The sequence below is a fragment of the Indicator indicator genome, chromosome 1 (assembly GCF_027791375.1).
Source record: "Indicator indicator isolate 239-I01 chromosome 1, UM_Iind_1.1, whole genome shotgun sequence".
Lineage (NCBI taxonomy): Eukaryota > Metazoa > Chordata > Aves > Piciformes > Indicatoridae > Indicator > Indicator indicator.
Genome location: NC_072010.1, coordinates 65,524,175 through 65,537,284, shown reverse-complemented (window position 1 = coordinate 65,537,284; position 13,110 = coordinate 65,524,175). Strand labels below are relative to the sequence as shown.

Below are 13,110 nucleotides of genomic sequence, written 5' to 3'. Positions count from 1 at the left end.
GTTTAAAGACAGTCTAAGGTGAGTACAGTTATATTGCACAGAACTAATTCAGACCCAGCTGTGTAGAAGTGCTGGAAGTTAATGGTCTGTTATCTCTGAAGTGATGTGTCTATGTATACTTGTGTATAAATACAATCCACCTGTGTGTTCCAAAGCAAAACTGGGACTGGTAATGACTTGTGCTTGCTTGCATGACTAAAAGTAATTGCATTTTCACATAGTCTCTGATGTTGTCTGATATTTTTGTACACAAGAATTTTTGAAAAATCCCTTTTTCTTGGAGCAAACTAGGTAAGAAAAGTGAAGTTCTTCTATCAACATTCTCAGGTGTTAGCATAGTAATGCAGATAGGGAGCCCAGACCATTTGATCACTTTGTAATTCAATGCTCTTTCTTATCTAAGATGTTAAGGATGCGCTTCCTTCATATGAAAACTCAGAAGTTCTTATTTTGGTACTGAAATCCTATTTCTAGTACTGTTGGAAAGTGTGCCAATAGCAGGGTGCTGCTTCTTTCTCAAATGATTGCCATGTCATCCCCCTCTTCGTTAGATTGTACTCCAGATTAATCAGCTTTGAGACAGAATCATTTATGCTCCCAAGTTGCCTTCATACATTTTCACTTTGAACCAATTTGAAGTACAGTTTAGCTACTACCAGCTGCTAAGTCTAGCTACTGTAAATTGATAACCTTTCCCTGACGTTTGTCTCAGTTCACTTACACTTCCTGTTTCCTCAAACATCCTGAGGAAGTTTATTTGCTCTTTAGGATGGTTTGGGATCTGTCTTTTTGTTTTTCAGTGCTCTTGGTACTAACAGACATTTCTTTCTCAATGCTGCATTTTTATCTGTGCATTTTTTGAGACTGAAATGTTTTATTTCCATTTGTTTGCCTTTCCCTGCAGCATTACCAGCAATCTTTATTCTTTTCATCTATTGCCAAAAGCAGAAATCAGCTTGAATAAGGATATAAAGTAACGACTGTGGTCAAGTATTTGAATGAGTCATCTGCAGAGGAGTTGAGGTTAATCTAGGTGGGACATGGGTTGTTCTAATTTATTTGATCATGCTTTTGGAACCTACACTGAGAGTGGAGGAAGGTCTGTGAAATACTTGAGGTCTGCCAGACAACAGATTAGAGAGGAAGTCCCACATCAGGTGTAGACATGCTGTGTAGAACTCTGCCCCTCTACTGGAAAATTGGCATGTGGCCATGAATTGAAATATGACAGATGTTTGGCTTACTAAAAATTAATATCAATATATAAGTTGCATCAAGCAACAATATTGTGGCAAGAAATTGGTAAAGAATGTAAGGCTATCAGCAGACAGCAATGTTGATCTTACATGCTGTGGGTCATTAGTTTACTAAGCCTTTTGTAGTGGTGTAGAGACTGTACAATAACCAATTGCCATGTCATTGTCAGTAGAAGTATTACCAGGGTGTTTGTTATCCTGCTTTCCTAATGGAACAAGCCTTATGCAACCATGTTGGCCATCAGCCTCAGTGTTGAATAATCTGTTGGCTCACATTAATCAAACTTGATAGCAGGAGAAGACATAAACAAACATGAAGTTACAGCTTCTGTAAGAGCTGGTATATAGACAGCCCTGAGATTCAAATTACTCACTGAGGGAAACATAGCTCATACCTAGACCCCAAGCATGTTGTTTCACAGAGCTGCTGTCCAAACAACATGCATGCAGATTAACCATGGTGCACCTCCTGGCCCCTTTTCAGAGCCACGGATGCACAACGGCTGCTTGTGGAAAATACCCAAAAGATCTTTTTTAAATTAATAGATTACATTAATAGAATAATTTGGGTTAGAAAGGACATTAAAGATCTTCTACTTCAAACCCCCCACCATGGGTAGAGACACCTTCCATTAGACCAGGTTGCTCAAGGCCTCATCCCACCTCTGGTCCTGAACACCTCTGGAGCAACCTGTTCCAGTGTCTCACCACCCTCACTGTAGAATCATAGAATCTAAGAGCCATTACTATAATACAAACTGTTCTGCAAAGACAAAGCAGAGTATCAGCATGGAAGACAGTACAATTTGGGATTTTTTTCCAGGAAAGAATTTCCACAAAACATGACTGTTTCTTCTGTAGCCTTTTTCTGTGTATTATCTGACTTCACAGTGCCACTTTCTTTCTGAAGAGAATCGACAGGAATAGATAATTAAGGGTATAGTACAGATTCCACTCTCACTACCACACCTGCCAAAGATCATGGGTCTAGCTGCATAGCAGATCGATTGAGCTGGGCTTGGCTGGGACAGAGTTAATTTCCTTCATAGTAGCTGGCATAGGGCAGTGTTTTGGATGTGTTCTGGAAACAGTGTTGATAACACCAAGGGATGTTTTTGCTGAGCAGTGCTTACACAGCATAAAGGCCTTTTCTACCCCCCTCCCCTAGCAGTGAGCAGGCTGGGGTGAACAAGCTGGGACAGCTGTACCCAGGTGATCAAAAGGATATCCCATACCATTTAACGTCATGCTCAGCAATGAAAACTTGAGGAAGAAGAAGGAAGGGGATGATGTTTGAGTGAAGTCATTTGTCTTCCTAAATAACCATTACATGTGACAGAGCCCTCCTTCCCTGGACATGGCCAAACACCTGCCTGCTGATGGGCAGTAGTGTGTTACTTCCTTGTTTTGCTTTGCCTATGTGCACAGCTTGTGCTTTACCTGTTAAACTGTCTTTATTTCAATCCACAAGTTTTCTCACTTGCACCATTCTGATTCTCTCCCCCATCCCACCGGGGGTGAGTGAGCACCTGTGTGGTGCTTAGTTACCAACTGGAATTAAATCACATCAATACCCCAAATTAATGTTGTATTTTTTTTTTTCTTCCAAAGATGCATTTCACAAAGAAAGGAAGATAGAAGCTGCAGCAGACCAAGATTGCTAGATGATAAACCAGTAAAGGAGTACAGGGGAAGCTAAAACGCAGAACTAAGAAAACGGGACACAAAGAGCAGGCTAGAAGGAGGCCGTTGGTGGCTGGAAGGGAGAGCTGTAATGGCTAGGCTCAGGAAGTACCTGCAAGTCAGCCATCAGCTGGCAATCTCACACTTGCTTTTCCTCTGGAAATGCTGGGCTAGGTGACAGAGCATGGCATTTAGGAAAATTGCTTTTTAAATATGTGTAACATATTGAGTTATCTCAATCTTTACAATTTAACGCAGTTTAGCTTAAAGTTTCAAGTTCAACTGGAAAAGATTGGAGACAACGTGCCTGAATTCCAGATTCCTGCTGTTATTTTTGTCATTCCACGGAAGCTGCTACATCGTTTGTTCCAAGCATGCCAAATTACCAAGATGCATGTTTTCAAGACATCTTCTGAACATGGATGTACTGCAGAGAAAATCTGTTACTTTGCTACAGCCTGATGCCTTCAACACTGGGGGATTTTACAGGAAGAAATGTTGAGCAACACCAGCCCTGTAGACACAAATACCCTCGGGGTGGGGGGGGGGGGTGGGATGGGGGGGAGGCAGGCAGGAAGAGGACAATGTGAACCCTAATAGCTGGCATCAAACCAACAGCTAGTTGAGACTGAATGCTCAGCCAAATTCTATCACCAAGCTATCAAAAAACACTCAAATGCAGCTCTTTAGCTACGAAAAAGTGATTACCATGCTGACTAATAAACTAACTGCTTACCTGTTTGGTTCAGTACATATGGAATACCAGGGAGAAAAATTTGAGGAAATCAAATTAAAAATGAGGACCTGAGAAAAAGAGAGTCATAATCACCTGGCCTGTCAGTCCCTCCCATAGCTTCATAACATCTCTGTAGGTCTGAGGGGGTGGAGATCAGCTGCTGAATAAAGAACATAGCCAATGCTGACATAAGAAGAAAGGCAGAACTAAACAGACAATCTCTCTGCAGAACTGCTGCTTGAGGTTATTTGGTGGGTATTATACTGTAAGGGCTCCATTATTTCCACTGCTTGTGGAACAATTAATTTTTAATTGCTATACCAATGTGGCCAGAGAGCTCTAGTCTATGAAAATTAAGAAAAATCACACATCTCAGCACTTTTAATCAATTAACATTGATTCATAAGGCATAACCACTTCAGTCATCTTCAGGATAACATCACTGCTATTAATCTATTTTTAAAACCAGTGAACCAGAAAGTTTTGAGTTCAGAAAAGGAAGTCTTTATGCATTCACTGCTTAGTAACAGTTACTGGGTGCTACTGTCCATTTTTCTGTGTGGATAGAACCTCTGGCCATTACATTGCTTTGAGGAACTCTGTTTTAAGAGTCTAGTAAGATGGAGTTGATCAGTTTCCAGATGCATAGAAAGTGAATCAAGGTGAATGGTGTAAAGAACACTCTAGAACACTAAAGAATAAACTGCATGAGTAAACTGCCACATTCTCACAGAGGCTAAGAAATGAATATTTAATATGCATCAAAGATTTTATTTGCATTAACTGAAGATTCAAATATTAAAATAAGTCTACATTAAATTACAATATTAAATATGCTTTAAATACAATAAACTAAATGTGTTTAGTTTCTAAACACCAAGGGAACAAAAATAGTTCAGAAGAATGCAATACAGTTAATGACACCAGATGACAAAATAAGGACTTGAATACATAAATCCACAAGATATCAACTCTTCGCAATGTTTACTTTAAGAAGAGGTGGTGGCCTTTTAAATTGATGTACAAACCCCATGTTACATAAACTTAGTAAGGTATCTCTCAAGAAAATATTGCTCAGTTAAACTCTCATTTATACCATGATCCAAACTCCTTTGGTAGCTCTTTTTCAGAATGAAACACACCGGTATGCAAATCTAGAAAATAATCAGCCTTGTATTACCACAAGAGGTGTCTCTTTTACAGTTACCAAGTATCTAACATCTACAGTGTCTTTCATTCTTTAATTTAGATCAACCTGCTTATATACAGTATGTAACAAATTACCCACAAAATCCTTATTAGTCTTTCAAGACAAAAAAACCTATGCTTTCACAATATCAAGACCATAAAAGTATTTTTTTTTTAAAAAGGTTTTGTTTTAGGAGCACGCTGTACAGTAGGTTCCCTGTATGTTATTTTCAAGGCAAAACTAAATGTTACAGCAATTACATAAACAGTGATAAACACCAGTTGCCCTAAAATGAGGTAGGGCCTTTTGACTCAGATCTAATCTTTGCCACCCAAGCCAGCAGAATTTGTAATAAAATAATTCTCTGTATCTTAACTAAACAATCCAACAGCTCACTACACACATGAACACAGCTGTCCTCTTGGCACTTCAAGGATCTCACTTCAAAACCTGATTTATCCAAACCAGAGTGAAGTTAATAATCATTTGAAAGAAAACTAACTGAACACATGTTGAAGGGTTTTCAAATAATTTCAAAAATTCAGTGTATTTCAACAACACTGCTTGTAAATAAGTGTTCATCAATTAAAGGGTTTTAAAAAATTACCCAAGTTGTCAGTGTAGCTAAAGAATGCAGCATATAGGGTCTTTATGGATGCAGTTAGGAACACATAAATGAAGAAACCAGACTTGCATCCATCACGGAAGTGTTTCTCACACAGGTGATTAACTTTCCATCAAATTCAATGACATAGTTAAACAAAACTGTAAAACTAAGTTTTGAAGAACCCAAAAGAACAAAAGAGTAATAAAAGAAATAAACCCACAACATTTAAAATTAGTAAGCAGTCTTGACAAGGATGATCAATTAACATGTATTTTGCTTCTTTTCCACAGCAGTGCATGCAGCTGGCTGAATAATATACATCAACCTGAAACCTGCTGAAAGGAAAGTCTGGAACAGCATAGGTATTTGGTGTCCTGAAGATACACATGGATGAATTTGGTTTTTATTTTTTATGTGTGTGTGTGTTTTTTTTTTTTTAAATAAAAGTATTTATTCTCCATTATGCAACATAGTGGTACTGATTGGGGTTGTCTTTGTCTCTCTCCATATAGTCTCTGTCAATGAGAGATTCAATCCTCTTTTTCAAGTCTCCAGGCTACAAGGAAAGATGTGATTTGTCTCAGTTAGTAATATAAAGGTAAATGTTTAATTTTTAAAAATGCATAAAATTAAAAATTATAAACATATATTTTTTAAAAAATATTAAAAATATAAAACATATAAATATTTTATTTAAAAATGTAGGACTGCTAGCAGCTACATAACAAAATGCACCAAAGTAAATAACTAAATACAATTTCCTAATGACACTTTGTCTTACTTCTGTTCACACACTCATTTTATTAACTTAATCTTTGGAGGTGATTCAGACACCCGTTTCTTACTCTTATGGACAAATGAACAGATAAATATAATACATATTTTTAGATAATTCTAGGAAGGTTTGAAAATCATTTACCTTTACAGGAAATTTCAGCTGATTATACAGTTCAGAAACAAGGAGATTATGTCCAAGAGTCTTTCTCATCTTCATTATTCGTACAATAGCAGCATCAATCTGATATTGTCTGTCTTGAAATACTCTTTCAGTTGTGCTGACCTGTTCCTCAACCTAAAGAACAGTAGAACACCATAAAGTGTATCACCTTTCACTGCTATTTTTCATCATATATATTTCTATAGTTAGGATTTAAAATGAAATTCACGTATATTTGTCTTTGAGATGGATGCATGGACATGGACCTGATGGAGTGGGTCCAGAAGGCCACGGAAATGCTCAGACGGCTGGAGCACCTCTCATACAAAGACAGGCTGAGAGCGCCACGGTCCTTCAGCCAGAGAAACCTTGTAGCCTTCCAGTACCTGAAGGGGGCCTACCAGAAAGTTGGGAAGGACTATTTAGAAAGGCCTGTAGCAATAGGCCAAGGGGCAATGGTTTTAAACTAGAGCAGGGCAGTTTTCGATTGGACATTACTAAGAAGTTCTTTACTATGAGAGTGATGAAAAACGAGAACAGGTTGCCCAGGGAGGTGATGGAGGCCCCATCCTTGGAGACATTCAGAGGCAGGCTTGATGGGGCTCTGAGCAACCTGATATAATTAAGAATGTACCTGCTTACTGCAGAGGAGTTGGACTAGATGACCGTTAAAGGTCGCCTCCAACCCAGTGCATTCTACGATTTCACTGAGTTTTAAAATCTTTATTGCCTTTGTGAGTCATCCCAATTACTAAAAAATTCAAATATCTGGTTCCTTTCTCCATATGCAAAGCCTGTGAGAGGGAATGTAAAGATTGCTTCTCCATGTGGGATGTGGACAAACAGTTACCATAAACAGAACGAGCTGAAAAAATGAATACATACTGTTTCTTTCATTTGGATTTGGTTGATCTTTATTCTAAACAATTTATGCTTGAAATCACCATTAAAGATGAATTTATCTCCATCTTCTACATCCTTGCCCTTTGGATTTTTAATCAATACTCGTGCTTTTCCACAGGCTAAAGACTGTAAGGTTCTTCTTAATTCATTGTCCTCTGTAAAGAAGTTCAAAGTATGGGAGAAAGCACAACAAATCATTAACATGAAGAGTTTTTATGTGATCAGTCTAGAAATACAGTCAAAAGTTACTGAGTTTATGTTAATGCCTTCTTCCAGCTAAGTTCCAAGTAGGTAACAACTCACAGCCTACAAGCTTGGTCTCACATCTTTCACAGGTTAAGCGCTGAGAGCACGCACAGAATTGTACATGTTAGGAAAACAGGCTCAGGCTCACCTCAGTAAGTTTTCTCTCCAAAAGTAGTTTCAGGTAAGATTTCATATTAATGTGAGCCTAGTGTTATTGCTTCAGATTTGTTTGGCAGTAACAAAAAACAACCAACCAACTAACCAATTAGTTTCTGACATGAAATTCAAGCCACCCATTTTATGATTTCATCGTTATTTTTAACACACACCAGAAAATATGTAATAAAATTCAAAAACAGAAGTCCTGATTGATAGGAAAATATTTTTTTATGAAGGTAGAGCTGACAGCTATTATAGTAACAGACCTCCCCCACACCACGAAAGTTGTAGAAATAAGTGACTGAGGAAGATTTTAGCTAGTAAGATTTAAAGCTAAAACCATTTGGACAAGTAGATAAAATGGAGTTTAAAACACTCTAATAATTATTTTGCGAAGCCTTGTATCAAGATTTTGCATTAAAACAGCCTCTGCAGTCTATGGAATGCTTTATTCACAATACAAATTCATCACAAAATGTGTTTCATCTCCTGAACAGAGTTTTAGTCTAAAAACTGACAGTTTTTTTCAATCTACTGCTGAAGTGCCATGGGAAAAGGTGACACAGAGTGACCTGTCCCTTCTTTTTAATTTAAAAATCCCTTCCAGCTCTTCTGTGATTACTAATAAAAACTTTAAATCACATTAAATAAACATCAATCACTGAAGGGAACGTAAATACTGCATCTCCCAGAGGCTTTCTTGACAATGAGAAAGGTAGGTAAAGACATCGAGTAAATGTGGAGAACAGATTTTATCTGTTGCTGTCAGGCAGCCAGAATGCAAGCTCCAAGATACAGCAATACAAGATGAGAAAGCATCATCTGGATCAAGCTTTTGTAAACTTATGTTTGTTTTGTAACCACTGCACTCTGACTCAGCGAGCCTCTCTGGGCTATCCTGATGCTTACCATTTACAGTGGAATGAGTTTTCTTCAGGTCCCTTAGCATTAATAGAGTAGATGACTAAAAACATGTAGCACTGATGCTGAGAAGCTGGAGCGTGCAGGCCGTACTGCCTTCTGCAACACATCATTCTGAACTACAGAGATTCATGATATCTCCATTTTACAGTATCATAGTAACTACAATATTTTAGGACTTGTATGGATTCAAAAGCTCTTTCAGCAGTTGCTATATTGGGTTGATGATAAGATTCAACATGTGAAGAGCTACTGTGTCCAGAGAGTAAAGAGATGATAAAATTTCATTTTTAATGCAAGTGGCCATAGCTACTTCAAGGAAACGTAAAAAACCAAAACCAACCAAAAAAACATCCAAAACCCAAACCCAACAAATCCCCCACAACCAACAAACAACAACCAAGAGCAAAAGAACACAATGGTTAAAAATAAAACTGTACTTTTCCACAGTTTTCTTTGTCCTTTCAGGTTTCAAGTGTAGAGGGAGACAGCTACAAAGTATACAACCTACAGGACACTTCTCTTAACAGATCAGACCCCGTTGTGAATGGGGCACTCCAGCAACAGTAATGGAAAACAGACAGACAAGCTCTCAAAACAGTTAATACTGTTTCAGTAATACTGAAAGAATCATCCCAAAATGGCAACATCTTCAACAGATCACACCACATTCCTTTAAATTAGGCCTTTATATACCAAATCTTAATTGGCAGTCACTTGATGGATAAATATAAGAATCAGAAAGTATTCTTCCTACCTACACCAGTGGCCATTTTAATGTCTTCAAAACTGAATTCATCTCCTTCATTAAACATAAGCAACACTAATGTTTGAAAGAGCGACACTTGAAATTCTTTCTTTCCCTACAAAAGAAGTATCAAATAATTAGAAGTAAGATTCAGAGCTTTTTCTGTTTTATCCCCCAAATCTGATGAGTTTCAGAAGCTATAATTATTTTCTATTTCTAGAAGAAGAGATGGGCATTTCAGAATGCCTAGCACACAAAAGAATGTGCCTGAATGCAGTACTGAGGAAGCAGGATATTTTTTTAAATCTCCTTTTTTTTGCTCCTCTAACAGCAGCAATATAGCACACAGCAGAAGCTTGTTAGTATGGTCTTGTATTTACTTCACATTTACTTCTTTTTAACTACAATATATGAAATTCTGGCTTTGCCACCACCAATAGTCAATCTCTTCATGATTCACTCAAGCTGCATTTTATTGAGATGAGCAAACTAATACAAAAGAAATCTTGGCATTGGATCAAATATGAAAGAAACTAAAGATAATTTTGGTGTACTAAGATATGGAGTGACACTTATCAGTAGCGTAACGCTTGTACAGACAAGCAAGGGAAAACAAGTACCTCAAACTCTTCAGACAGCTGTAAACACTTCTGTCAATTGTTGACTACAAACCTATGCATCTTACTGTTACGTAATGCCTGAATCTCTAAGTTTCAGATTCACAATGAATTAGTAAAACAATTCAAGCTTTTAAAATCTTTTCTCTGGCTTGATTAAGATGCATTATTAGCAAAAGAAGATCTTCCGTAAGACAAAACAAAACCACATTAAGGAACGATGTGGTTATTTAAGACTTCAATAATTCAACAAGCACTTTAATTTTAACCAGTCATTACATGACAGTCTCTTTTTGTATTGGTGAAGAGCGCTGAAAGTGTCATCACTATTTCTATGATAAAACTAATTCCATATTAAAAAAAATATGAAGATGCTGCATTCCTTTTCTTTTATTGGTTTCTTTCTTTGTTACAACTTTATTTATTCAAATGAGCAACAATTCCTATCAAATGAATACAAATGTTACCAAAAGGTATCAATCACATTGTTGTCTTCTGTTAGCTATGTAGTATTTCAGGTAAATCATAAAAAGCCTACTTTCTACACAAAATAACAGTATTGAATTGTGAGTGTTTCATCACAAAAATGTTACTACCTTTATAAAAAAATATGGTAAATGCCTAGATTCCAAATAATGGACTTGAATTTTATTCCAAAGGCTAAGCATTAAGCTAGCAAACTTACTTCCTTAAATTCAGCCTTCAGGACAGCATGCCCTAAAGTGGTCTGCCACTGGAGCTTTCGACCACTGTGTTTTCCCAGATAAAAGGTTTTGAATACCTCTTGAAGCTTTATCATCTGTAAAGCAGATAGACAAAAATATTTGAGCATTATACCAGTGCAGTGACACTAAAGAGTTTAAACATAAGTAATTCCTTTATTGTCTTCAACGTTTCATAGTAAGTATTTTTATGCAAAAAAATAAATCCAAAGAGCAAAGTTCTAGTACTATTATGCTCAAAACAAAGTCTCAATTCAAAATTAGCTTTTAATTTCCCTTTTTAATTTTTTTCAATAAAAGTAAAATAGGCCCACTGTAAAAGGTTTTAAACTTCAAAAATAAATGCTACTTTTGTGCCAGACTTTTAATCTCACCAAGAAGTCACTGAGAAAAAGCACATATCTCACACTTTTCTTTAGTTTGCCCTGTACAGATTCAAGTCCAATTCCAGCACTTTATACCCTCTTACTTCCATGTAAGACTTTTTTAACCCCTCTATTTGCATGATTTGCTGCTCAGGTTGAATCCTTCCAAAGCAGTGTGCTACAGAGGAAACGATGTCACAGCAGCATCCTGCTTCCACGTCTTCTGAACTGTACATGAATGCAGCTGCCACCTTTGGCCTCTGAAGTGCTTCCCACATTTCAGATTAAACAAGGTATTGCAGCAAACAGGGACTCCAACCACATAGTTCAACTTAAATTGCTGCTGATAGGAGCTTTGCAAAAATCTCTCAATTTGGAAACAATCTTTTCAGGCAAATACCATTTAAATGCAGGGGGCAGATTTGTGTCACACATTGCAAGGAAGAGAGGAAGGATCTTGCAATAAAAAAAAAAAGAATGTGCAGTAACATAACCATTGGCTATATCAAAATGCCTGACCAATGTAGCTAAAGATTGACTAAATTAAGATGAAGTGGCAGTTTTAAACTATTAAGTGCTTGACTGCAATGTTATGTATGGCACTGATTTTACATTAATACTGTTTTTATTGTATTATTCTTAAAAAGGTAAAATCCCCACGTTATGTGAAACCATTTGGAAAAAAAAAAAGAAGTTTTATCCACGGCATCTTATTTTTTGCAATTTTGGAAACTTTAAGATGAGGTAAATCCCTTAAATATCTTGCAGAAAAACATGAAATGAAGGGCATTAGTTCACCCTATAACAGCAATTAGAAGACGAATTCAAACACTAACCTCTGAATTTAAGTGAACTTCCATAGGTGTGTAAGTTGGCCAGTAGCCCATAGTTAGTATATTTACTGTCAGGTCTATATTTCCTGGGTCACTTTGGTTCTGCATATACTAAAATAAAAGAGATAAAAATTACTTGAGTATACTGTCTGTGTGCTAAATTAGAAAATATATATACTTAACATTAGAAAATTATAATTAGTATAAAAATGAAAAATTTCTACAGGCCACATCCTTGGTTAGACATACTCCATCACAACTGAGTAACTATTTAATGCCCTTCCTCCCAATTTCAAAACACAGCAAGTAGCTGGAAGTCAAAAGAACAACATGCCTTGAAGTATCCTAGACCACTGTCTTTAAAGGGCATTAAGGTCACAGGAACTTCAACTGCATTCAAATAAAGCAAAAGAAAAGCTTTCAATCAGAACTGAAAGACCAAAAGGATCTCCTGGGACTTCCACCTCCACATAATTTGAACATAGCATCAGTCAAGTCAGGCTGCAAAGCCTGGGACAGGAAAGTTACTACAGTATTTTATTACAGGAGCAGGTATTCTGGTATTCTCTACCCCTGCATCACGCCTTCAGTGAGGTCCCAAAACAGGTACCCAGGGAGAAATGCAACAACAGTGAGCATATACAGGATTTTTTAAGCATTCCCTTGGTCACCAGCACGTTGGAAGTTTTGAGGCTGAGACAAACAGTTTCTGTGCACTTTACAACCTTCAGGGATTTTTTTCTGGTGTAGGTAAATCACAAAGAGTTTATCAGCACAGCAACTGTTTACAGAATGAAGGTGTATGGACTTTAAAGGATGTTGGACAACTAAGTTACTGTGTGCTACTTAGACTGGGATCTATTCAAATCAGATTCAAATAAAACTGTAAAATAAATTATCTCTGAATAAATATACAATAAATTCTGTTCCACAAACAGAACTGTAAGTAGACTCTGTTGCTATGGGCAGGACCTGCTCAAAAGGATGTTTTTTGTTTCAATTTTAGTTTAATCCAATGTATAACACCATTAAGTGCTTCCCCACCACTACTGAAAATTTAGTACACAAACAGGAACTAAATAGGAACTAAGTACCTGCTTAAACTGAACCATGACATCTTTTGACAGTTCCATGTCCTTGAACATGCCCTCCAATTTGCTGGTAAAAGCGGCGCCACATTCTGTCACA

General features: G+C 37.0%; 1 protein-coding gene across 1 annotated transcript in view; it reads right to left on the bottom strand.

The window, feature by feature from the left end:
- Window positions 1-4,466: 4,466 nt before the first annotated feature.
- CUL4A (cullin 4A) overlaps window positions 4,467-13,110 on the bottom strand; it is a 37,608-nt gene continuing 28,964 nt past the window's right edge. The window contains exons 14-20 of the mRNA XM_054389230.1: window positions 13,017-13,102; window positions 11,926-12,033; window positions 10,688-10,801; window positions 9,395-9,500; window positions 7,294-7,466; window positions 6,391-6,543; window positions 4,467-6,027 (exon numbers count right to left, since the gene is read on the bottom strand). Of these exons, the coding sequence (XP_054245205.1) occupies window positions 5,932-6,027; window positions 6,391-6,543; window positions 7,294-7,466; window positions 9,395-9,500; window positions 10,688-10,801; window positions 11,926-12,033; window positions 13,017-13,102 (836 nt within the window). The 3' untranslated portion in view covers window positions 4,467-5,931. The remainder of the gene's footprint in view (window positions 6,028-6,390; window positions 6,544-7,293; window positions 7,467-9,394; window positions 9,501-10,687; window positions 10,802-11,925; window positions 12,034-13,016; window positions 13,103-13,110) is intronic.